This window comes from Mobula birostris, chromosome 23 (genome assembly GCF_030028105.1).
Source record: "Mobula birostris isolate sMobBir1 chromosome 23, sMobBir1.hap1, whole genome shotgun sequence".
Classification (NCBI taxonomy): Eukaryota; Metazoa; Chordata; class Chondrichthyes; order Myliobatiformes; family Myliobatidae; genus Mobula; species Mobula birostris.
The window spans coordinates 29,275,119-29,301,399 of NC_092392.1; the positions used below are offsets into that span (position 1 = coordinate 29,275,119).

General features: G+C 43.8%; 1 protein-coding gene across 1 annotated transcript in view; it reads right to left on the reverse strand.

The window, feature by feature from the left end:
* Positions 1-26,281, reverse strand: part of elapor2b (endosome-lysosome associated apoptosis and autophagy regulator family member 2b) — a 151,561-nt gene that overhangs the window by 84,285 nt on the left and 40,995 nt on the right. Inside the window, exons 2-3 of the mRNA XM_072240954.1 lie at positions 10,163-10,283; positions 7,110-7,302 (exon numbers count right to left, since the gene is read on the reverse strand). Of these exons, the coding sequence (XP_072097055.1) occupies positions 7,110-7,302; positions 10,163-10,283 (314 nt within the window). The remainder of the gene's footprint in view (positions 1-7,109; positions 7,303-10,162; positions 10,284-26,281) is intronic.

The window sequence follows — 26,281 nt, forward strand, 5'->3', positions numbered from 1 at the left end:
CTCACTCAAAGTTCCTCCCCAGAAAACAACAGAGGAAGATTGGAGTAAGCCATCAGGCACTACAAGCCTGCACCAGCATTCAATAAGACCATGGCCGATCGACACTGGCCGATCGACACTGCGCTCAAACTCTGCTGGGGATTTACTCACTGGAGAGCCACCAGATTTGTGAACAGAAAGTGAACTCATCCACACTACCTCACTACCCTGTGCTCTCAATTTGCACAACTTATTTATCTTTCATATATAAATATAATCAATGAACCAGAATCAACTGTGTTTAATTTGTACTGTACAATGTACATATATACACAGTACTGCGCAAAAGTCTTGGGCACATACATATAGCAAGACGCATTATACTTTTGCACAGTACTGTAGTAATTTTATGCATTGCACTGCACTGCTAACACAAAAAAAAAACAAATTTCAGGACATAAGTGAGCAACGATTAACCTGATTCCGATATGGGTCTCTATTGTGGACTGAGAGTGGGAAGGGGGTTAGGGAGAGGGGAAATCACAATTGGGAAAAGGGGAAGGGAGAGAGGAAGGACTGGTAAACACCAGAGAGACATTCTGTAAAGATCGATAAACCAATTGGTTGGAATCTAATGACCTTACCTGGTGTCTCAGGACTGGGTGTGTCTGCACCCGCACCACACTCAGTCCCTGGCATTCCTTTGGCGCCACCTGTCCCATACCCCTCCCACAACACTCCACCCTCACCATTCTCAACATCCTTTGCTCCTGCCAGATTTACAAACTCGCTCTCTGCTCCACATTGACAAAAAACACAGTACTGTGCAGAGGTCCTAGGCACCCTAACAATATACAGTGTATGTGCCTAAGACTTTTGCACGCACATACAGCTTATGTGCCTAAGACTTATATCATCCCAGCCGACTCACAGTCCTTCCAGGTGAGCCGACACTTCACCTGTGAGTCGGCTGGGGTGATATACTGCGTCCGGTGCTCCCGATGTGGCCTTCTATATATTGGCAAGACCCGACGCAGACTGGGAGACCGTTTTGCTGAACACCTACGCTCTGTCCACCAGAGAAAGCAGGATCTCCCAGTGGCCACTCATTTTAATTCCACATCCATTCCATTCTGACATGTCTATCCACAGCCTCCTCTACTGTAAAGATGAAGCCACACTCAGGTTGGAGGAACAACACCTTATATTCCGTCTGGGTAGCCTCCAACCTGATGGCATGAACATTGACTTCTCTAACTTCCGCTAATGCCCCACCTCCCCCTCACCCCATCCGTTATTTTTTTACACACATTCTTTCTCTCACTCTCCTTTTTCTCCCTCTGTCCCTCTGAATATATCCCTTGCCCATCCTCTGGGTTCGCCCCCCCCCCCCCGTCTTTCTCTCAGGACCTCCTGTCCCATGATCCTCTCATATCCCTTTTGCCTATCACCTGTCCAGCTCTTGGCTCCATCCCTCCCCCTCCTGTCTTCTCCTATCATTTTGGATCTCCCCCTCCCACTTTCAAATCTCTTACTAACTCTTCCTTCAGTTAGTCCTGACGAAGGGTCTCGGCCTGAAACGTCGACTGTACCTCTTCCTAGAGAAGCTGCCTGGTCTGCTGCGTTCACCAGCAACTTTGATGCGTGTTGCTTGAATTTCCAGCATCTGTAGCATTCCTGTTGTTTGAGTTTCTAACTAGCGTCAGTTGTGTGTGTTTATATTCAAAGCGCAGTGATTTTTGTCACTGATAATCAATGAGAGGTAAGCAGAAAAACAATTCAGAACTGTTTCGCTCACTGCAATTTCAAGCATTCGGGCTTGAAAATGCCAGAAATGGCCAGGAGTGAAAATCAAACAATTTCACTCCTTTAACACAGCCGGCTAGTGGTGTAATGGCATCTGCACCAGACTTTGAGGTAAGTGGTCCCAGGTTCAAATCCGGCCAGCTCCTTGCATGCTTTCCATCTGGGTTGGGCATCAAGCTAGCAACTCAACCTTGTAAAAAGCAGTCAAAAAAACACTAAAGAAATGGCAAGACTGCCATCCGATGTGCCCCAGGGAGCGGAAAGGAAGAACAACAACAACTCCTCTGACAAGTTAAGAACTATGAAGAACTTGAAGATACCAACAATCATCTTGAATGTTACAATGAAAATGAAGATTTGGAGGAATGCAATAGTCAAAAGCATTGTGTGAAGGCCCTCCATTATCTACAGTAGGTGCCTGTGCTGATTTTGTTCATTTACGGTCAATCAAAAGAACGCCATTCCTCCATCGATAACTTTAGGGAAATAATACACCGTCTTATAGTACTGTTGTAGAATCAGTAGTTTTCTGGTCTATTCTGTAGTTCATTTAAATACATAATTTGTTACTCAATTAAATGGTAGTTTTTCTCTTTTATACCTTTTTAACTATTTCCATGAAACTTTGGCGAATTGAGGCAGCCGCTTAATTGGAAAAACGTAAAGGTCGCAATGTGTCTGAATTAATTGGGATCCATGCATATATATTTCCTATATGTATAATATGTACTGTATATTTTTCATGTTATATAGTACATATTATGTAGTTTAATATATTTTACTTACAGACTCGGACCACTCATAACACTACCCCACATAGAGCTGATTCATGACAAGGCAGTTATTCAATTCTTCATTGAAATTTTTTAAAATGTCAAAAATTCATTCTGAGTAACACTTAAAACTTCTCAAAAGCAGCCACCATTACAATAAACATCCAATCAACCAACGAGAGCACTTTACGTACACTTCGAGCCACTCACAGCTGATCACGTATTAGTTCACACTTTGCTTCCCCTCCGCGCCCCCCCCCGCCCCGCCAACATGTGTAAACATTCTTGCTCCCTGGCCAATTTATTCCATTTTTTTTTCACCCATAATGTCTGGAAAATGGCCTGCAACTTCCAGTGAGGGTAGTACATCTCAGATGTCTGGGAAAGGCATTAGCATGGATGTGAAACTGCAAGTGATATGGTGTTCGGAAGCTGGTGACCATTAAGTTGATGTTGGTGTTCTCGACATGATTTCCTGCTACCGAGAACTGCTTCATGAGAGGAAACTTAAGAAAAGGCAGTCAAATCTCGACACCTACTTGAAGAAGAAGCCGAAGTTAAAGGAGGACACAGAGCCTGGCCCCTCCTCTAAGATGGAACCACCACCCGCTTCCCCCTGCTGCTGCTGCGATGCGTTGCTGCTCCACTGATGTTCAGGTTAGGCCTATTTGCGTGTTTGTTACTCCAAGAATCACAGTCTATACATCATACATCCCGGGTTTGATTTTTTTTTGATCAGGCATACATGTCCGTTTAAGTAAAGTTATAACAACCCCACATAACGCTGACTTACATAGCGCTCCACCTTCGAGGAACGCATCCTCAGTGTTAAGCGGGGTCTGAGTATGTTGCCACAAAACAACAAATTTCGCGACATATGTCGGCGATTATAAACTTGCTCTGATTCTGAAAGCTGGCTTGATAGAGGTGTATAAGAGGCACAGGTAAAGTGGACAGCCAGTGCCTTTTTCCCAGGGCAGAAATGGCTAATAGGAATAACTTTTAAAGTAATTGCAGGAATGTATAGGGGGAATGTCAGAAGTAGGTTTTATTTACACAGAGAGTGGTGAGTGCGTGGAACACCCTGCCAGAGGCAGATACGTTATGCGCATTTCTCAATATAGGTGCTTAGATGAAAGAAAAACAGAGGGCCTTGGGGGAGGGAAGGGTTAGATTGATCTTGGAGTAGGTTAAAATATGGGCAAAACACCATGGCTGAAGGGCCTATACTCTGCTGTAATGTTTAATGTTATATGTTTCACGCCTGCGCCCTTTCTGTTCCTCGATCTAGCCAGTACTTCCCACTCCAATAATAATCCAGCTTCCACCACCCACAGGGGTAGAGAATTCTTTGTTTTTTTAATAATTTTTCCTTGACATGGTCACTCTGTCAGAAACCTCGAAGCCAGATGGTCATGGCAGAAATGACAGTGCCTTGGGAAGACCGGATTGAGCAGGCGTTCGAGCGTAAGAAAGCCAGATACCAGGAGCTAGTAGAGCAGTGTCAGAGGCAGGGGTGGAGAGCACGATGTGAGCCTATAGATGTGGGGTGCAGACGTTTTGCTAGCTGCTTGCTGTGCAGAACCTACTCTCTCCTTGGCACTACGGGGGCTGCAAAGAAAGGAGCCCTCAGGATTGTCACAGAGGCTGCTGAGCGAGCCTCCAGGTGGCTATCGATCAAGAGGTGTGAACACAGGCCAGGGCCTGATCAACCCTAGCTGGGTGAGAGTGTCTGACACTGAAGGACCTGAAACACCTGATAACCCCAGGTTACATCACTGATGAGTCATCCCAGTATTGACTGTGAATGAATTAAAATATGGAAGAAAACGTTGAAGTCAAATGGGTCAAGGACAGTGGAAGTAGACAAACCAATTGTTTTTGTTCTTATCATGTGTTTGAAGGAATGAAGATGAAGCTGCTCTGCATCCTCCATTTTGTGAACTGGTTTTGCTTGGTTGAATCAGTGTTTTAAAGTAGACACAATGATGCTCCAGGTAATCTGCTGGACTAGCGATGATTTCTAAAGAAGAAGTTATTTGTGAGGTGTTCTTTGGTATGATATAACATGCAGGTTTGTGAATGGTGGGGTCTGTGTCTGCCCTGAGGGGCTTAAGCTGGTTAGTGGCTTGGTATCTGATTTAGAACAAAGAACCATAAATTACTAGTTATCATCTGTGGAAGAGGGCAATAAATGGGTGCTGGTTCAGACCAGAGCCAAAAAGAAGATGCTATAGGTCAATCAAAGAGAATGAAGTGCATCATTTGAACTGATAAGAAATGTTTAAAATAAGGAGCTTCAAATGCAAAGGCACGACAACTCAGGAGTCTGATCAACTCAAGGAAGCTCCATGCCAGGGGTCAGGAGAAGGAAGGATCTACTGCCTGGCCAATGGGAGATGCACTGTTTCTGTGTTATAAATTGGAGAAGTGATCTGAGTGAGTATTGTTACAGAGGGAACAGTAGAATTTATGTTTTAACCAGTTGGCCTGGGGTCAACATAGTTATGTTGTTGTTTGTGCAGAGACAATAAAGTATGAGCTTCGATTCACTTAGAGTTGCATAGTGAACTTCCTAACCTAGTTCCGTTGATGAATGGTCAACACCCGCGTATCCTAGGATGTATCTCAGCATCCCAGACAAACACAATATCTGAACAAATATTTTTAGATGATTTTAAGTGCAAGCGTTTTTTTTTTCTTTTTGTGTGATAATGGTATCAGTTTATTATTGTTATATGTACCAAGAGACGGTGAAAAACTTTTGTTAGTGCACTTCCAGACAAATCATTCCATACAAAATGAATACACCAAAGATTCTAAAAACGAAAACCAGAATGTGGATTATCAAATGCTGATAAATGCTTTTAAAAAAAGTTCAGTTTAACAACTTTAAACATTAACAAGTGCACAGCATTGTATCGTAGCAGTTAACGTATTGCTATTACAGCACCAGCAAGCCCGGGATAATCCCACCACTGTCTGTAAGAACTTTGTATGTTCTCCCCGTAACTACGTGGGCTTCCTTCAAGTGCTCTGGTTCCCCTCCCCCCCACAATCCAAAAACAGAACCAGAATCTGGTTAAATATCACCAGCATATATGTCGTAAAATTTGTTGTGACATAAGAGATAGCAATTTAATTAGACATCTAGGTATAACTAAACAGCATGGGATCGTTGGGCTCGAAGGACCTATTATGTTAATATATATATAATTATGTTAATATGTTAATAATGGACTAGTATGTTAAATAAAATAAACAAATAAATAGATAGATAGATAAATAAGGTTCTACAGTATGTGTGAGTGAAGTCATTCACAAACACTCACTAAAGATGAAAGCCAAGACAGAGCAAACACACCTCACCACTCTCTGAGCTGCTGTGTAAATGCAGTAAGTTAGCCCTCACTTTGGGAGACGGGCTTCCCACAGTGGGACACACCCAGGCTGACTCTGGATGAACCAGCAGGAATTGGAGAAGAAGATCAGTGTTCTCAGGGTGCTGGGGGACCTGCCCCTGACAGAATTATACAGATGACAACAATTTGTCTCAGTGAAGCCAAGGCGTGAAAATACTTCTGAATTGCTCTTGCGCAGATCTTACAGGATGTGTCAAGTCAGCACAAAGGGAACATTGTCCCAGTGGCCTTTTACTTTGAAGCTGGTCTTTGAATTCGCCAACAACCTACAAAATCACTTTCAAGGACTCCACAACTCACGTTATCGGTATTATTTATTGGTTTTTTTATTGGCACAGTTTGCCCCCTTTTGCACATTGGATGTTTGTCAGTCTCTGTTACTTACAGTTTTTCATAAATTCTATTGTATTCCTTCATTTTCCTGTAAACGCCTGCAAGGCAGTGACATATACGTACTTTGATAATAAATTTACTTGGAACTTTGAAGGCCCGACAGCATGCATGCATGGTGCTGCTTTGTGCCAGGGGAGTGCTCTTATCATCTGTCCTGTCCATCTGTCAAAGACTCTGGTATCCCAGTGACACTGTCCCACACTCTTCTACACTCCAGAGAAATGTAGACTGATCTTCTTTCCAACAAGGATGTTCCTGTCCAATCACTCCACTCAGGTACCTGCAAGTGTTGCTTCATATCTGCTCGTTGCTACGACATTGATACAATCACACACACACACACACACAATGACTGCATAGAACGCAACAGCACAGTACCAACCCTTTAACCCAATCTAAGATCAATCTAGCCCTTCCCTCCCACATAACCCTCTGTTTTCCTATCATCCACGTTTCTATTTAAAAGCCTCTTTAAAGTCACTATTGTGTCAGCCTCTACCACCACCCTTGGCAGGGTATTCCATACACTCACCACTTCCTGTGTAAAAAATCTACCTCTGACATCCCCCCCATACTTTCCTCCAATCACCTTAAAATATGCCCCCTTGTATTGGCCATTTCCATTCTGGGAAAAGGGTGCTGGCTCTCCACTCAAGTTTACCAGCTCTTGGTTCGTAGCCTTCTACACTGAGACAACAGAAGAGCTGATCCAATTCCTCATCACCACTTTACTTACAAGCTACAGTTGACACCATTGTTGGCGGTGCTGTCTCTGTCATCCATGAACGTCGACACTGTGGAAAAGCCCGGTGGTAGGTTGTCCCACTCGTCGAACCTGATGCCACTGCCCAGGGAGTAAGTGCCGGCAGAACATTTTTTGCAGGTCTGGCTCGACAAATCTAAGAACTCCCCGGATGCACAGGAGAAAGCTGGAAAATGAGAGAAGAAAGAAGTGTTTGGGAAATCATATCATGCCTATTGATTGGTTTGTTAAATGCTAGATGTTACAAAATGATTTACAATCAAGATTATTAATGCAGAACATTCATAGAGTTATGCAGGACAGAAAAAGGCCCTTTCAGCCCATCTGGTCTATGTTGACCTTGATGTCCCATCCCAGCTAGTCTCATTTGCCAAACTCCAGAGGCATGAAGATTAATCTTCTGTCCAAGTGTTCCTATCCAACTACTCCTCCCGCTCAGAGATACCTTCTCCCTAACCGCTCCCATCCAAACAAACACTCCATTCACTCAGAGGTATCTTCTCTCCAACTGTTCCTATCTAACCACTCCTCCCACTCAGAAATAACTTTTCCCCAATTGCTCCCATCCAAACAAAAACTCCAGTCCCTCAGAGGTACCTTCTCTCCAACTGTTCCTATCCAACCATTCCTCCCACTCAGAGATACCTTCTCCCCAAATGCTCCCATCCAAACACTCTTCTCACTTAGAGATACCTTCTCTCCAACAGCACCCATCCAGACAAACACTCCATTTACTCAGAGATACCTTCTCCCCAATTGCTCCCATCCAAAAACTCGTCCCACTCAGAGATACTTTCTCCCCAGCTGCTCCCATCCAAACACTCCTCCCACTCAGAAGTACCTGCAAGTGTTGTATTGCTTCATTTTCCTTCCTTGCTACAACATTGAAACAACTACACACACATATACTGACTTTGTAGAACAATATAGACCCTTTGGACCACAATGTTGTGCCAACCCTTTAACTTACTCTAAGATCAAGTTATCTCTTCTTTCCTATATATGATAGTTCTTCATTTTTCTATCATCCATGTGCCTATCTAAGAGTCAATTAAATATCCCTAATATATCCACCTCTACCACCACCATCATTTGACTCATAGTCTTCTAAACCTTTCCAATCTACATAGCTATCCAACTTCCTTTTAATGTTATTTTTGTACCTGCCTCAACCACTTCCTCTAGGAGCTCATTCCACACAGATTCCTCCCTTTGTGGAATAAAAGTTGCCTCCCTCCCATGTTCCTCTTAAAGCTTTTCTCTCTCACCTAGAACCCTTGACTCCTTCACCATCCTGTCCACTTGTGCAAACACTTACAGTGAACTATGCACTTGTGCTTAAAGGTCCCTCCGTGCTACAACATTCATTAGTGCCCTGAATGTCAGGACACTGACGAATATTCAAGTCCTATCTTGGGTGAATATTGGAGTCCATCCTGGGCGAATGCTGAAGTCCTATTCTGGATGATCCCGGTTTGACTGTATCACCTCACACTGATCCAAGTTGAGATACATTTGCCAAATCTGCTCTGCCAAGATGTCTTTGCCATTTATTGGAACTTGCTTCATTCTCAATAAGACCCCTGAAAGGGACAAAACAGGCAGACAGAGCGGTGAAGGTTCTTGGCACACTGGGTAATAAGTGTAGAAGTTGTGATGTTATGTCGTAGTTGTACAAGATGTTGATGAGGCTGCATTTGGTGTACTGTGTTTAGTTTTGGTCACCCTACTGTAGGAAAGATGTCATTCAGCTGGAAAGAGTGCAGAGGAGCTTAACGATGAATTTGCTGAGACATGGGGTATAGGAGTTTGAGGAGTGATCTTACAGAGGTGTATAAAATCATGAGTAGATATTAAGGAGAGAGAGAGAACCTGCAGTATGTCGAATACCAGGTGAAACACAAAGTCTTTGGGGGTAACTGCAAGTCTGTGTCCTTGCTGTTGCTTTGCTCACGCTTGAACGCTTGGTGGCGGGTGCCAATGCTTTTTTTTGCCGGTGGGGGGAGGGGGATTGTTGCTCACAGCCTCTTCCGCGCAGGAGGGGGGAGCTGGGAGGAACTTTGGGGTTTGAACATTTAACTGTCATTCATTCTTTGGGGCACTCCTCTGTTTTCGTGGATGGTTGCGAAGAAAAAGCGTTTCAGGTTGTATATTGTATACATTTCTCTGACATTAAATTGTACTTTTGAATCTTTGACATGGTGAGGGTGGAGTGCCACAGGAGGGGTGTGGGACAGGTGGCAGAGGAGTGCCAGGGGCAGGGGTGGTGCACGTGCAGACTCACCCAGCCCTGAGACACCAGACAGGTCACTTGATTCCAAACAGTTGGTTTATTGATCATTACAGAATGTCTCTCTGGTGCTTCCTGCTCCCTCCCCTCTCCGTTCCCCTTTTCCCAACCATGATTCCCCTCTCCCTACCCCCTTCCCACTCTCAGTCCACAGTAGAGACCCATATCAGAATCAGGTTTATCATCACTCACATACATCATGAAATTAGTTTTTTCTGTGCGGCAGCAGTACCCCTTGGTTAATGGTAGAGGTCCATGGTATACAAAATGGTTGGGAACCCCTGGTTTAGAGGGATATCGGTCAAATGTTGGCAAATGAGACCAGCTTAATAGGAATTTTGGTTGGCATGGTCTAGTTGGGCCAAAAGGTATGTTTCTGTGTGATAGGACTCTACCTATCACCTGTGCTCTTTTTACCTGTAATGAAGTCTTATCATCCATCAATCAATCCTGTGGATTTAGTCCAGTCTGGACAACATAAACAAATACTTGAGCCAATTTATATCATGACCTTGTTACTCCTGTCCTCTGAGTTAGTCCCCGTCCCCTTATTGAATTAAGTGGAAGACTAAAAAAATGTAATCCGCTAGTCAAATTGGAGGTGCCTGACCAGAGTTTCTCCAGCATTTTGTGTATGTAGGTTGCAAATTATCCCACTCATTCAATAGTTTTGCAAATAACCCATTATTTCGGAAATGCTGGGACCTCCCCTTAACGCACCGGTCAGCAGACTTACAGCACTCACGGCCCTTGATCGGCTCCGGCAATCCCGCGCACTTCTTGTTTTCGTTGGGAATGGCAACCCTCCACCGCGACCCCGTGCTGTCACATTCCGTGTACTGAAAGTGATAGTCATTCTGCACAAGAGAACAGAAATACCCAGTGAACTGCTGTGGTGTGGCAGAAAGGAGTTGACCGGCCTCGGCAACGACGGCAAGGCAAACGCCTTCCAAAGATCAGTGCAGTTCCCTAACCTCAGGCCACTGCAGCCACCAGACCCTCAAAGCAAATACAAAAGGCACCAGGATAACTCCAAGAGCAGACTTTATCTTCCAACCCGTTACTACGGGAAAAGATATCAATAAGATTAAAAAAGCACAGAAAAACTTTATAAGGATGTTAAACCGTAAGACCAAAAGATGCAGAAGCAAAATTAAACCATTCAGCCCATCAAATCTGCTCTGCCATTATATCATGACTGATTTATTATCCCTCTCAACCCCATTCTCCTGCCTTCTCCCCATAACCTTTGATGCCCTGACTAATCAAGAATCTATTAATATCTGCTTTCGAGACACCCAAAGGTCTGGCCTCCTCAGCTGTCTGAGGCAATAAATTTCACAGATTCACCACCCTCTAGCTTAAGAAGTTTCCAGGACTTGAGGACCTGAGTTATAGGGAAAGGTTGAATAGGTGAGGACTTCATTCCCTGGAGTGTAGGAGACAGAGGGGAGATTTGATATACAAAATTATGAGGGGTACAGATCGGGGTAAATGCAAACAGGCTTCTTCCACTGAGATTGGGTGAGACTAGAACTAAAGGTCATAGTTAAGGGTGAAAGGTGAAACATTTAAGGGGAACTTCTTCACTCAGAGGGTGGTGAGAGTGTGGAACAAGCACCAAATTTCTTGGTGTTCACCTGGTGGAGAAGCTCACCTGGTCCCTCAACACCAGCTCCATAGTCAAGAAAGGCCAGCAGCGTCTCTACTTTCTGCGAAGGCTGAGAAAAGTCCATCTCCCACCCTCCATCCTCACCACATTCTACAGAGGTTGTATTGAGAGCATCCTGAGCAGCTGCATCACTGCCTGGTTCGGAAATTGCACCATCTCAGATCACAAGACCCTGCAGCGGATAGTGAGGTCAGCTGAGAAGATCATCGGGGTCTCTCTTCCCGCCGTTACAGACATTTACACCACATGCTGCACCCGCAAAGCTAACAGTATTGTGAAGGACCCCACACATCCCTCATACAAACTCTTCTCCCTCTTGCCATCTGGCAAAAGGTACCGAAGCACTCGGGCTCTCACGACCAGACTGTGCAACAGTTTCTTCCCCCAAGCCATCAAACTCCTCAATAGCCAGAATCTAGACTGACATCTACATCATTTATTATTATATTGTAATTTGTCCTCTACTGTGCCTATCATCTTGTTTATTAATTATTGTACTGCCCTGCACTGTTTTGTTCACTTTATGCAGTCCTGTGCAGGTCTGTAGTCTAGTGCAGTTTTTATGTTGTTCTACATAGTCTAGTGTAGCCTTGTGCTGTCTCACATAGTCTGGTGTAGTTTTGTGTTGTTTCATGTAACACCAGGGTCCTGGAGGAACGTTGTTTCGTTTTTACTGTGTACTGTACCAGCAGCTTATCGTCGAAATGACAATAAAAAGCAACTTGACTTGACAGTGGAAGTGGTGGATACGGATTTGATTTCAACATTTAAGAGATCTTTGGATGAGTATATGGACGGGAGGAGTACAGAGAGCTATGGTACGGGTGCAGATCGATGGGACTAGGCAGAATAATAGCTCAGCACAGACTAGATGGGCTGAAGGGCCCGTTTCTCTAGTGCTCTGTGACTCTACGATTCTATGACTTTTCTCAGCCAACACTTGTTTCTGCACTATTATCACACACCTTAAAGAAGGAAGTCTGAAATCACCGATCAAGTCTCTGCAGAGATGCTGCCTGACCTGTTGAACATTTACATGTAGCATTTTATGTCTTCGTTTCAATAAACAGACTGCCAAAATCCACTGTAATATTTCCCCATCTCAGAGCAGTCTACTGACCTATCAGCAATGTTGTTCGAGACAATCTCTACTTTCTAAATTACTTTAAATAACAGAAGCACTTTGGAGGCTGAATCAAAGGTGGTGACAAATCAGCATATTGGAAGGAGATTGAAAATCTGGCTGAATGCTCCCACAGCAATAACATATTAACCAAAGTCAAAGTAAAATTTATTATCAGAGTACATACATGTCACCACAACCCTGAGATTCTTTTTCTTATACTTAGCAAATCCGTAAACAGGATCAATGGATAACAAGCTGAGCAAATTCAAATATAATAGCAATAAATAATGAGCATGAAATAACAAGATAAAAGAGTCCTTAAATGAGTGTATTTGTGCCTGATGGTTGAGGGGTAGTAACTGTTCTTGAACCTGGTGAAACGAGCTCTGAGGCACCTGTACCTTCTACCTGATGGCAGCAGCGAGAAAAGAACATGGCCTGGGCTGTGATGATCTCTGACGATGGACGCCGCTTTCCTGCAGCAACATTTCATGCAGATGTACTCAATGGTCGGGAGAGCTTTACCCGTGATGTACTGGGCCGAATCCACTACCTTTTGTAGGATTTTCCGCTCAAAGGCACTGGTGTTCCCGGACCAGGCTGAAATCAGCACACTTTCCACCACACATCTATAGAAATTTGCCAAGGTTTTTGATGACATGCTGAATCTCTGCATACTCCTGAGGAAGTAGAGGCACTGTAGTGCTTTCTTTGTAATTATATTTATATGATGGATCCAGGACGGGTCTTCTGAGATAGTGACACCCAGGAATTAAAATTTGCTAACTCTCTCTACCTCTGATCCTCCAATGATTATTGGCTCATGGACCTCTGGTTTCCCTCTCCTGAAGTCTTGTTGGCATTGAGTGAGAGGTTGTTGTTATTACACCACTCGGTCAAATTTTCAATCTCCAACTTTTTGGAAAAACACTTGGCCAAAGTTTGGTGCGCAGTAGCTAACGTTGAGATCCAGAAATGACCGGTCGGCACTCATTGGAACAGTGCACAGGACCTGTGGCTGAAGAAGGTCAGGCACACAGAATCGACATCACCAGTAGACAGGGGGTGAAGAAGGGTTTTGGCATGCTGGCCTCCGTCAGAAAAGACACTGGGTGTAGAAGCTGGGATATTACATTGTAGTTGTATAAGATGCTGGTGAGGTTATGTTTGGAATGCTTTCATAGACTCACAGAGTCATACAGAATGCCAACAGGCCATTTGGTCCAACTGGTCTATGCTGGCCACAGTATCCTCCCAGCTAGTTCCAGTCACCTGCAATCAGCCCATAACCCTCTAAGTCTTTCCTTCCATGTATCTATCCAAATGCTTCTTAAATGCTCAAAGTTCAAAGTTAATTTATTATCAAAGTACATATATGTCACCAAATTTCAGACACTGGGAGTTAGAAGTGGGATGTTGTGCTCTGTAGCCAGTCAACACCTGATGCTACAATATTCTCGCAGGATGTATCGAATTAGCACCATCCATGGGGTTGCCCGTCTGTCTGGGAGGCTCCAGGGCGTCTACATCCCGCTGAGCAATTTTGCTGATTGCCTCGAATGTAATGGGAAATCCTGGAACATCTGGACAGCAAAGATGCATTCCTCAGGATGCTCTTTATTAATACTATCATCCCCTCAAAACTAATCAATAAGCTCCAAGACCTTGGCCTCAATACCTCCTTGTGCAATTGTATCCTGAATTTCCTCACTTATAGACCCCAGTCAGTTCAGATTGGCAAAAACATCTCCTCCACGATCTCCATCAGGGATGTGTGCTTAATTCTCTGCTCTACTCACTTTACACCTATGACTGTGTGGCTAAGTACAGTTCCTACACCATATACAAGTTTGCTGATGACACCACTGTTGAGGGCCGTATCAAAGGTGGTGATGAATCAGCAGACCTTGAAATTTGAATTCATGTTTCATGCAATTACAGTGGCAATTTATGTTACCCTTGTTCAAAGTAAGTTTATTATCAAAATACGTATATGTCACTATATACAACCCTGAGGTTCATTTTCTTGCGGGTATACCCAGCAAGTCCAAGAAACACAACAGAATCGATGAAAGACCACACCTAGCAGGGCAGACAAACAGCCAGTGTGCAAGATACGACAAACTGTGCAAATACAAAAGCAAAAAATAATAATAATTAATAAATAGGAATAAAATATCGAGAACATGAGATGAAGAGCCCTTGAAAGTGAGTCCGTAGGTGTGGGAACAGTTCAGTGATGGGGCAAGTGAAGGTGAGTGAAGATATCTCTGCTGGTTCAAGAACCTGATGGTTGAGGGTTAATAACTGTTGCAATTGTTCCCATCTCAACCACATCTTCTGACAGGCATGGACACCACCAGGGTCTAAACGGATGATGAGCCCGCCAGCCTCCCAGATAGGGGCAGGTGGTCGGCAAGAAGAGACATCTGCGCTGTTAAAGATTGGCCTAATCTGAGTTCAGATCCAGCTCAGCACAGATTTAATGCACCAACATGGCTCAAATGTTGAAAGCCTATCAAGGGGCAGGACCTGGGTTTGTGCTGTTCACGGACAACCCCACCACACTCGGCACAGCCCAGCCACGTCCAGGTGAGGGCACTGTACCAGGAGGGAACATTCTGCTGACAGCACCAACAGCAGTCTGAAGTCCAGGTTGGAAAATCCTCTGTGTAACACGGACAGAGAACGTCATCAAGCAAATATAACACCCCCAGGCTCTCAGGAAAGAAATACTTGGGCCAGTCTGTTCCAACAGGATGGAATATTTTAGCCTTATCTCTTTCCTACAGTTACAGGTGTCTCAGTGTGGCAGCTTACCAAATTAAATGGGCAGACGGCTAATACCCAGATTATTGAGAGAGCAGATTCATTTTAAACACAACTTGCCACAGAGAGTCAAGACTCAAGTTTGTTTAGCACGTGTATATCGAAACATGGAGTTAAAGGCAACATTTCACCTAAAACCCTAAGCTGACCCCTAACTGTCATCTCTGTCCACAAAACCCGCCCCCACCATCTCCCAAAAAAAATTTTAAACAACTGAAATGGAGCTGCTACCTCAGGAGTTGTGGTAAATTATCCAAAGTTCTAAGCAAATTTATTATTAAAGTACATATATGTCACCTTGAGTTTCGATTCCTTGCGGGCATACTCAGTAAGTCCAAGATCCATAATAGGATCAATGAAAGGCCATACCCAAGAGGGCAGACAGACAACAAATGTGCAAAAGACAACAAACTGTGTAAATTTTTATTTTTTTAGTTTTATTTATTGAGATACAGCACGAAATAGCCCCTTCCGGCCCTTTGAGCTGCACTAGCCAGCAACCGACAATTTAACCCTCGCCTAATCACAGGACAATTTACAATGAACAATTAAGCTACAAACCAGAGGAAATCTGCATGGTCACAGGGAGAATGTACAAATTCCTCACAGGCAGAGGCCTTACAGAATCTGGGCCACTGGGACTGTAAAGTGTTGTGCTAATCACTAAGCTACCTTGGTGCCCAGAGAGAGAAAAGAGAAAGAATAATAATAATAAATAAGCATTAAAAATCTTGAACATGAGATGAAGAGTCCTTGAAAGTGACTCCATAGTTTTGGGAACAGTTCAGTGACGGGGCAGGTGACGCTGAGTGAAGTTATCCCCTTTGGTCCTAGAACCTGATGCCTGAAGGATAATAACTGTTCCTGAACCCAGTGGTGAGAGTCCTGAGGCTCCTGTACCTTCTTCCTGATGGCAGCAGCGAGAAGACAGCATGACCTCGGTGGCGGGGATTCCTAATGATGAATGCTGCTTTCCCACGACAGTGCTCTGTTTTACTCACTCAGGGAATTATGGGCCAGTTTTATCGCCAATCCCAAGCTGACCTTTGTGAAACTCTCCGGTACGTGGGGTCTACGTGCAGTCCATAAGTAGCGGTGATCCACTAACCCACCCCTCCACACCCCCAATACCACTACTTTATCATTTCCTGTCAGTCACCTTATGTACAGACACTCCTGTGCCTAGCGCCATTTTATGGACGTACAATCAGGCACACAGCATCAGATAAGCAGCATTCACAAGAAGAGTATAATTAAAAATAAATTATAAACACATTTTACAACAAAGAACACGATTAGAACAAAATAAGAATAAAATGTGCATGTGCAAAGTGAGGGGTATAGAACCTTCTTCATTCAGGGGCCTGTGCGAATACGGGATGAGTTGCCAGTGGAAGTGGTAGATGCGGGTTTGAATAAGCTTGGACAGGTACGTGGATGGGAGGTGTACGAGGGTGGGGTCCATGAGCAGGTCGATAGGCCTAAACAGAATAATAATTCGGCACTGACTAGATGGGCTGAAGGGCCCGTTCCAGTGCTGGAGTGTTCTATGAATGCGTGATTCATGTAGTCACAGTGTTGCTGTGCTGAGGTAGTGATTAAGGTTGTGCTGGTTGGTTCAAGTAGCTGTTCTTCAACCTGGTGGTGAGAGACCTCAGGCTTCTGTTCCTCCTACCCGAAGGTAGCTGTGAGAAGACAGCATGGCCTGGATGGCGAGGATTTCGATGATGGATGTTATACTGAGGCAGCGCCTCCCGTAGACACCCACCGATGGTGCGGAGGGATGTGCTCGTGATGTATTGGGTTGAATCCACTACTCTCTGCAGCTTCTTATGCTGTGGTGTAGTCGAACTGCTCTACCAGACCAGGATGTGATCACTTCAGATACTTTTCACAGAACATCTGTAAAAGTCTGTTTAGAGTGTTCGGTGACAGTTTTGGAGAAAAGATACAAGGGGGAAAGTGAGTAGTTTTGATTGGGGACTCCCTGCCTACAGGGAGGTGGAAACAGGGTGACAGCCTTCAGTAATAGGGAAACAGAACTAATTCTCCAAGGATCTATCCTGGGCCCGACAGATCAATGCAGCTACAAAGAAGGCAGGACAGCAGCTATATTTCATTAGGAGTTTGAGGAGACTTGGTATGTCACCAAAGACTCTCACAAATTTCTACAGACGTACCGTGGACAGCATTCTAACTGGCTGTATCACTGTCTGGTATGCGGTGAAGTGGGGGGGGGGGAAGTGGCATAGAATCAAAATAAGCTGCAGAAAGTTGTCAACTCACTGAGCTCCATGGTGGGCACCAGCATCCCCACTCCCCAGCATCCAAGACGTCTTCAAGAAACAATGCCTCAAAAAATGAATAAGGACCCCTATCGCCCAGGATATGCCCTTTTCTCAATGCTGCCATCAAGGAGGAGGTACAGGAGTCTGAAAACACACACTCAACGATTCGGGAACAGCTTCTTCACCTCTGCCATCGGAATTCTGAATGGACATCGCACCCAAGAACACTATTTTTTTTTCTCTTTTTGCACTATTTAATTAATTTAACATTTTTAATATATATACACTTCTTAGTGTAATTTACAGTTTTTGTTATTTCTTGCAATGTGCTGCTGCCACAAAACAAAATTTCACAACATATGCCAGTGATATTAAACCCGATTCTGATTCAGAATTTTGTTCACATTTACAGAAGAAAATATTCCACATCACTGTGTCAACTTTACACTGATCAAAGGAAGAAGCTTCAATGCAGTCTAACCAAAAACACTCCAGCGTCCATAAGTGCTTACAACGCATTTGTTTCTTTTATCTTTGGCCTCGCTAAACGAGCTGAAGATCCATAAAGATTACAAACAAGAGAAAATCTGCAGATGCAGGAAATCAAAGTAAAATGCACAAAATGCTGGAGGATCTTGGCCCAAAACGTCAACTGTTACTCGCTTCCGTAAACGCTGCCTGGCCTGCTGAGTTCCTCCAGCATTTTATGTGTGTGGCTATCTATAAAGATTAGCTTTATTTGTCACATATACATGGAAACATCGAAGCATACAAGTTCAAAGTACATTTATTAACAATATGTGTATAAATTATACAACCTTGAGATTCATCTGCTTACAGGCAGCCACAAAACTAGAAACCAATTGTAAAAAAAAAGACCAACACCCAATGTGCAGACAGAGAAAAAAAACAAATCATGTAAACAATAAAGCAAGCATCAGCATTCAGAATGCAATTGAATTAATAAACCCGGAGCCCAGAGCAGTCCCATAGGCTCAGTCTCAGTTCATCACACAGCAGGGCAAAGCGTCGTGAAGCTCGCAGACACAAATCCGGAGCAGCCAAAGTACGACACAGTGAAATGAATCAGTGGCGTCAACGACCAACACAGCCCGAGGATGTGCTGGGGGCAGCCTGCAAGTGCTGACATGTTTCCGACGCCAACGTAGCTTTCGCACAATTTACTAACCCTAACTGGTACGCCTTTGGGATGAGGGAGGAAACCGGGGCGCCCGGAGGAGTCCCACGCAGTCACGGGGAAAATGTACAAACGCCTTGCAGACAGCGGCAGGAATTGAACCCCGATCTTCCACTGGCCCTGTAAAGTGCTTACGCTAACCACTATGCTACGTGACGTCCTGTACCTCTACATTGTGCATAGCTCACCTCCTCTAGCCCCACCACCACTTCAAGCCAAATACCAGACTTGTGGAATATTAAGACCACAAATCATATTCAAATTCATTCCTATTCATTTTTTAATTTATTTAGATATTTAGGGAATAAGCCCTCCCAGCCCTTCGAACCACAACACTCAGCAACCCTTGACAACCCCGATTTAACCCTAACCTCACTGGACAATTTACAATGACCAATTAACTTACCTGGTATATCTTTGGACTGTGGGAGGAAACCAGAGCACCTGGAGAAAACCTATGCATTCCACAGGGAGGATATACAGACGCCGGGACTGGACTCTGAACTCAGGAATGCCCCAGGCTAAAATAGCGTCATGTTAACCGCTAGGCTAACGTGGTGTTTATTTATTTATTTAGATTCCTATTCAGATTTATTTATCACACGGACGTTGAAGCATACAATGAAATGCAAAATTTGCGTTAACGACCAACACACGCAAGGGTGTGCTGCGAAGAGTCCGCAAGGTTCGCCACACATTCTGACGCCAACGTTGCATACCCACGATCCTTGGCAGAGCACAACAAGCAACTAAACAACAGCAGCAAAACAAGTTCCATTGCTCGCTCCTACCCACAGCACATACACAGTCCTCTAACCCCAGGACAGGCCGTCCTTGGCCTCCAGCCCATTCGTGGACTCGCAAACAATCAAATGACATTCAGAAGCAAGATCAGGTTAGTGGGACCAATCCTTGACTTTTTTTCCATTTTAAAAATTAGAAAGCAGACAGAAATATCAGACAGCAAGGAACTTTTTCAGAGCAGCTTGAAAACAGGAAATCCGGAGCCTCAGGAGAGTGACACAGCCAAAATAAAGAATAAACATACTATTTCTGCAGAAAGCAATTAGCTCTTCCCAATTTTCACATGAGAAGCTAATCTCTGTTAAGCAGGGATAAAGCAGGAAAAATACACGCTAAAACATAAACACCGTGAAAGCCGTTGGCAAATTGACGCCATTCAAAGTGACTGAATCCCCAGTCACTGGCAATGTTGGTCTGCCAAGTTCAAACCGTTCCTATGGTCACGGGGTCACAAAGTCATACAGCACAGAAACAGGCCATTCAGCCCAGCATACCTATGCTGACCTCTCTGTCCAGTTACACTAATCCCGTTTGGGCGCCACAGTAGCAAGGCACCTAGTGCAACGTTATTACAGCTCAGGGCATCGGAGTTCAGAGTTCAGTTCTGACAAATTCTGGAAGGAGTTTGTATGATCTCCCCATGGAATGCATGTGTTTCCTCCAGGTGCTCCAGTTTCCTCCCACCATCCAAAGCTGCACCTGGGACGTTAATTGGTCAATGTAAATTGACTCATGCTTAGGCTAGGATTAAATCACAGGTTGCTGGGCAGCTCGGCTAGGAAGGCCGGAAAGGCCTGTTCAGCGTTCAAAGTTCAAAGTAAACTTATTATCAAAGTACAAATATGTCACCATATGCAACCCTGAAGTTTATTTTCCTTTGGGCATGCTCAGCAAATCTATAGAATAGTAACTATAACAGGATCAATGAAAGGTCAGCCAGAGTGGAGAAGACAACAAAGTGTGCTAATCTACATATTTAAATAAATAGTAATAAATAACAAGAACATGGGATAAAGAGATAAAGAATCCTTAAAGTGAGATCATTGATTGTGAGAACATTGCAATGGATGGGCAAGAGACTGTAGTTATCCCCTTTGTTCAAAAGCCTGAGGATCGAGGGGCAGTAACTGTTCTTGAACCTGGTGGTGCGAGTCCAGAGGCCCATGTACTTTCTACCTGATGGCAGCAGTGAGGAAAGAGAAAACAGTATCTCAATAAATAAGTAAATAAATAGTTTGTTCACGTTAGGAGCCTATCCTTCTATGTCTTGCCTATTTAAGTGACCATCTAAATACCTCCTAACATATCTGATTCCACCACTTCCTCTATAATGGAGCAAACTACTCTGTGTGAAGAGCTTACCCCTCAAATCTCTCTAGTGTCAACTTACAGTAGAGAGATCCCAGTACAAAGTTATTATATTCAGTGTTTGCAACGATATAAAGTAAATTCAAGCATCACCCAATGGCTTCAAAGACAAAAAGAATGAGACAGCAATATAGCCCTACTGTGATAATCTAGTAAACCCCTAGATCAGGGGTTCCCAACCTGGAGTTCACAGACCCCTTGCTTAATGGTATTAGAAAGGGTTGGGAACCCCTGCTCTAGAGTAGTAATCTAGCAAGTCCTAACAGTTAATCTAGTAAACCCTTGCAGCAATACCTGGTAACTCCACCATGGACAGTCCCAAGCCAGCTGTGAGAGGATGGTTGGCCATGGGGCAAGCTACCCCAACCCGTAAAAACCCAAAGGCACAGAAACACTAACAGAAGCTCCAAATACCTCATGCCTAGGAGAAGAAGACGGGCTACACCTGGCGACAAGTTGAAAGACTGGCCCAGGACAGAGGACTCCGGTGAGCGGCTGTCAGCAGCCGACGTCCCAGTAGGGGTGATGAGGCTTAAGGAGAAGAATGCCTAGTAAACCCCAAGATAATCGAGTAAAATCCCCACTGCCAATGTGGATTCAGAAAAGAGGCTGTGGGACAGCTAGTCTATTCGCTCAGATTTCACCCCCACTACTTGGATAGCGGTTACCGATCACAGAACTGGGCCAAGCAGCCTTGAGTCTAACCTTCCTAAAGTCGGTGGTCAGCAGGTCAGGCAGTGCCTGTCAAGGAGGAAAGGACAGTCATTGTTTCCGTATCCAGACTCTTCATCAGGGGTTTAATATTAGCCACAATGAACTTAAAATACCTCTAACACAGCAACACAGACAAAATGCTGGAGGAACTCAGCAAGCCAGGAAGCATCTATGGAAAAAAGTACAGTTGACGTTTCAGGCCGAGACCCCTTAACACAGCAAGCTGGCCCAAGTCCTTCACAGTGGTATTGCCAAAACAAAAAGTTACCACTGCTGGGGAGGAGGTTCAGGAGCTGGAGGTCACGCACTCAACAGTCCAGGAACAGCTTCTTCCTATGGCCCTTGTGGCTACGGGGGTCAGGGGGTATGGAGGGAAGGCTGGGGCGTGGTTCTGAGTTGGATGATCAGCCATGATCATAATAAATGGCGGTGCAGGCTCGAAGGGCCGAATGGCCTACTCCTGCACCTATTTTCTCTGTTTCCATCATCAGATTTCTGAACCATTCATGAGCCCATCAACACCATCTCATTATTCTGTTTATTGCTTTACTTATTTATTTCAATTTATAACAACTTCGTGTTTTGGCACTGTACTGCTGCTGATTGGGTGGCGGGGCAGGGATACGTCTCTGTATCGCTGAAGGAGGTGTAAGGTGCTCCTTCCCTCCGCTGCCCCTGATCAGGGTCACGTGAAGCCAAGGGAGCAGGTGGTGGATGGTCGGATGAGCAGCCGGTGCACATCACAAGTCCTGGTTGTGCGACCACTGATGCCAGGCAGACAGTCTCTGAAGAGTATTAATGATGCTCTTGGAAATCCCCCTCCAAGTCACTCACCATCCTGACTTGGAAACATATCGCCATTCCTTCATTGTTGCTGGGTCAAAATCATGGATTTCCCTCCCTAACAGCACTGTGGGTGTATCTACACCTCAGGGATGGCAGTGGTTCAAGAAGACAGCTCATCACCACCTTCTCAAGGGCCACTAGGGATGGGCAATAAATGCTGGCTCCGCTGGCAATGCCCACATCCCGTAAATGAATAGATTTTTTTTAAATGCCTGGGGCCACCCGTCTTGTAAAGACACCGCCCAGAAGAAGTCAATGGCAAACCACTTCTGTAGAAGAATTTTCCAGGAGCAATCATGGTCATGGCAGGACCATGATCACCTACATCATACAACACGGCACATAATGATGATGTCATACAACAGGACACATAATGATGATGATGATTACTGCTTCAAATCAACAAATTACACATTATACAAATCAGTGATAATAAATCTCCTTCTGATTCTGATATGCTGTGGGAGGGGAGAATGTTTCCTGCAGTCCACCCACTCTGTATCTCTCATCATGCTGTATAGCTCCATCAAGTTCTTCCACTCCAGCCCAGCCTCTCCAATCTCTCCTCATAACTGACCCACTCCAACCCAGGCAGTGCCCTGCTGAAACTCCCCTGCACCCTCATCACGCCTTCCCTATAACTTGGTGACCAAAACTGCACACAATCCTCCAGTTGAGGTCTGACCAAGGCTTGGTGGTCCTTGCTCTCGTATTCAATGCCTGACCAACGAAGACTAATGCCTCTATGCCTCTTTACCGTGTGAGAATGGAAAATTAGGATCAGATTAGTGAAGAAGGATGTTTGACGGCCAGCACGACTTGGTGAGCTGGCCTGTTTCCATGCTGCGGAACTAACACCCTTGTCACCAAAGGTAGGACTCAACTCCCACCAAGAGACCACCATGTACAAGCATGCACCATGCTGGAGACAAATGCCTCCAGCATTTGTGTGATTGTTGCTCTCGATTTCCAGCATCTACAGAATCTCCTATGTTTGTGACCATATACAGAATACCAGATATTGACTAGGAAGGTTGAACTTGAGGGCGGAGAAAGCAGGATTCTTGTCAGTGTGGAGAAACAGGAGGGATCCCTCAAAGATCATATCAACTTGCATGTCAACATTGAGGCACCTATGGACTTGACCCTAAATTCTCTCAAAGTTACCGCACAAGTTGATCGGGTGGTAAAGTATATTGGCCTTCATGGCCCAACAGCCACAAGGTAACACTGCAACTTTATAAAACTCCGGATAGATCACACTTGGAGTGTTGTGTTCGGTTCCGGTCGCCTCATTACAGGAAGGATTTGGAAGCTTCAGAGCGAGTGCAGAGGAGATTTATCAGGCTGCTGCCTGGATTAGGGAAAGTGCCTTATGGTGAAAGGTTTGGCAAGCTCAGGAATTTCACTTTGGAACGAAGGAGGATGAGAGGTGACTTGAAAGAGATGAGCAAGATTATGAGAGGCATCTTTTTTACCCCCCTGGATGGCAATGCCGATGCTAGAGGACAATATTTTATGGTGATGAGAGAAAGGTATAGGGAGGATGTCAGAGATTTTTTTAAAAAACACTGCAACTGAAAGTGACTCAGAGTCAGAATTGGATTCCGCAGAGAACACAGATGATGAAGAGGAGGAGGAAGAACTGGAAGAGATTGGAAGTAAAGGAGATGATGGAGACATAAAAGAGGCTTTATTGCAACTAGCGGCTGAACTAAGAAAAGTAAGAGCAGAGTTTAGAGATATTAAGATGTGCTATAATAAAGCCATGAAAAGACAGTATAAAATGGATAAGAAGCTTCAGAAGATGGAAAGAGCAATGGGGCTTACGAATGATAGAGTGGAAAAAACAGAAAATGATCTGCTTGTCTGGAATCAACTGTTGGAGAAAGTGGACATGTTGGAAAACTTCAGTAGACGTAATAACATCAAAATTGTTGGTCTTAAAGAAGGTATGGAGAGAGAAAATCCAATAGAACTTTTTCAAAGTTGGATCCCGGAAGTTTTGCAAATGAAAGAGGAGGTTCGATCAATTGAAATTGAGCGGGCACATAGAGCTCTAAGACCAAAACCACAAGATGACCAATATCCACGATCGATCTTAATAAAATTCTTAAGATTTCAAGACAAGGAAAGGATTCTACAGGCAGCTGCTCGAGCTGCCAAGAATAGAAAAGGGCCATTGATGATTCAAGGGAACAAAGTTTTTTTCTACCCTGATATAAGTTATGAACTTTTGAAGAGAAGGAAGAAATTTAATCCAGTGAAAAAAATCCTATGGGATCACGGTTATCAATTTATATTGCGTTATCCTGCAACTTTGAAGATTTTTTTGCCTGGTGGAGAAAAAAGATATTTTGGTGACCACCAGAAAGCGGAGCAGTTTTTGCGAGATTCTCTGAATATTCACCAGATACAAGATTAAATCCAGGGGAGCGAGATAGATTGAAGATGAAGACTGGGTCAAGAATGGACTTGTTGGTTTTTTGGGCGGATGAATATATAAATATATTATTAATTATACGAGGGGGGGAAGAAAGATTAAAATTTAAAGAATAGTAATTGGGAATAGTAACATTAATTTTGTGTGTGTGTGTGTGTATATATATATATAATTTTTTTTTGCGGGGAGCTGGAAGAAGCACTGACCAATTGCTACACTAATCATGTGTGCAAGCGTGGCTTTAGCCACAACCCGCAAAATGGAGTGGGGTAGTGTTGTGTATCTTTTCATTCACAACATTAGTGGGGGGGTATTTTGTTTTTCCTTTTTCTGTATCTTTTCTATCTTTTTCTTTCTTTTTGCCTGGAGGGTTGGGAGGGGAACACATAGCAACATGGTGAAGTTCAAAGAGATTCCCCAAGGAACTATGAGAGTTGAGAAGATAAGTAATGTTTTAGATTGGAATAACTTTCTTAAGAATAATGACTAATTTGTTGAATTTTTTGAGTTTTAATGTTAATGAGCTTAATGGACCAGTGAAAAGAAAAAGAATCTTAACACATATTAAGAAAATGAAGATAGATTTAGCCTTTTTACAGGAAACGCATTTAACAGAAACAGAACATCAGAAACTAAACAGAGATTGGGTGGGTAGTGTTGTTGCAGCTTCACTTAATTCAAAAGCGAGGGGAGTAGCAATTTTGATCAATAAAACGTTACCAATTAAATTGGGACAAATTACTGGAACTCAACTTCCACATAACCCTGTATTATTTCTATTAGGTGATATTGAAGGGATAAAGCCCAAACTTAAATTGAATAAATATCAGAAAGAATTTATAAAAATTGCATTGGCAGTAGCTAAGAAGACTATAGCAGTTACTTGGAAATCTGATTCGTATTTAAGTATGAATCGTTGGAACAATGAAATGGCTAGTTCTATTCCACTCGAAAAAATTACTTATAATTTAAGAGATAAATATGGAACATCTTTGAATATCTGGCACCCTTATTTACAAAAGATAGGATGGCATATTTAATTGCTCCGATAAAGATCTCGGTCCCATGGGGAAACTAACGAATAAGTATATTAAATTTATTTTGAATCCCATGGAGCATGCGGAAACCTTCCAATACCCAGGCGGTTCCTTTTTTTCTCTTTCTTTTCTTTTTAGGTAGGACTATATACGGGGGAGGGGGAGGGTAGATTTTATTTTCTATGTATTCATTTTGAAAATTTAATAAAAATTATATTAAAAAAAACATGGAGTGGTGACTGTGTAGAATGAGTTGCACAGGTGGTGGTAGAGGCAGATACATTCGGAATGTTTAAGGGACTCTTAGATAGACACACGGATGATAGAAAAATGGCAGGGAAAGGTTAGATTGAGAGTAGAGTAGGTTAAAAAGATCAAAACAACATTGTGAACAGAAGGGCCAGTACTGTGCTGTGATATTCTATGTTCTACATCACACCCTCACAGAGAGGAGGGAAGGGACCACAAATACAAACTTGAGGTATTGTTTAACCAGAAGTAGTGAGGATGGTGAGTGCAGAGGCATCAAA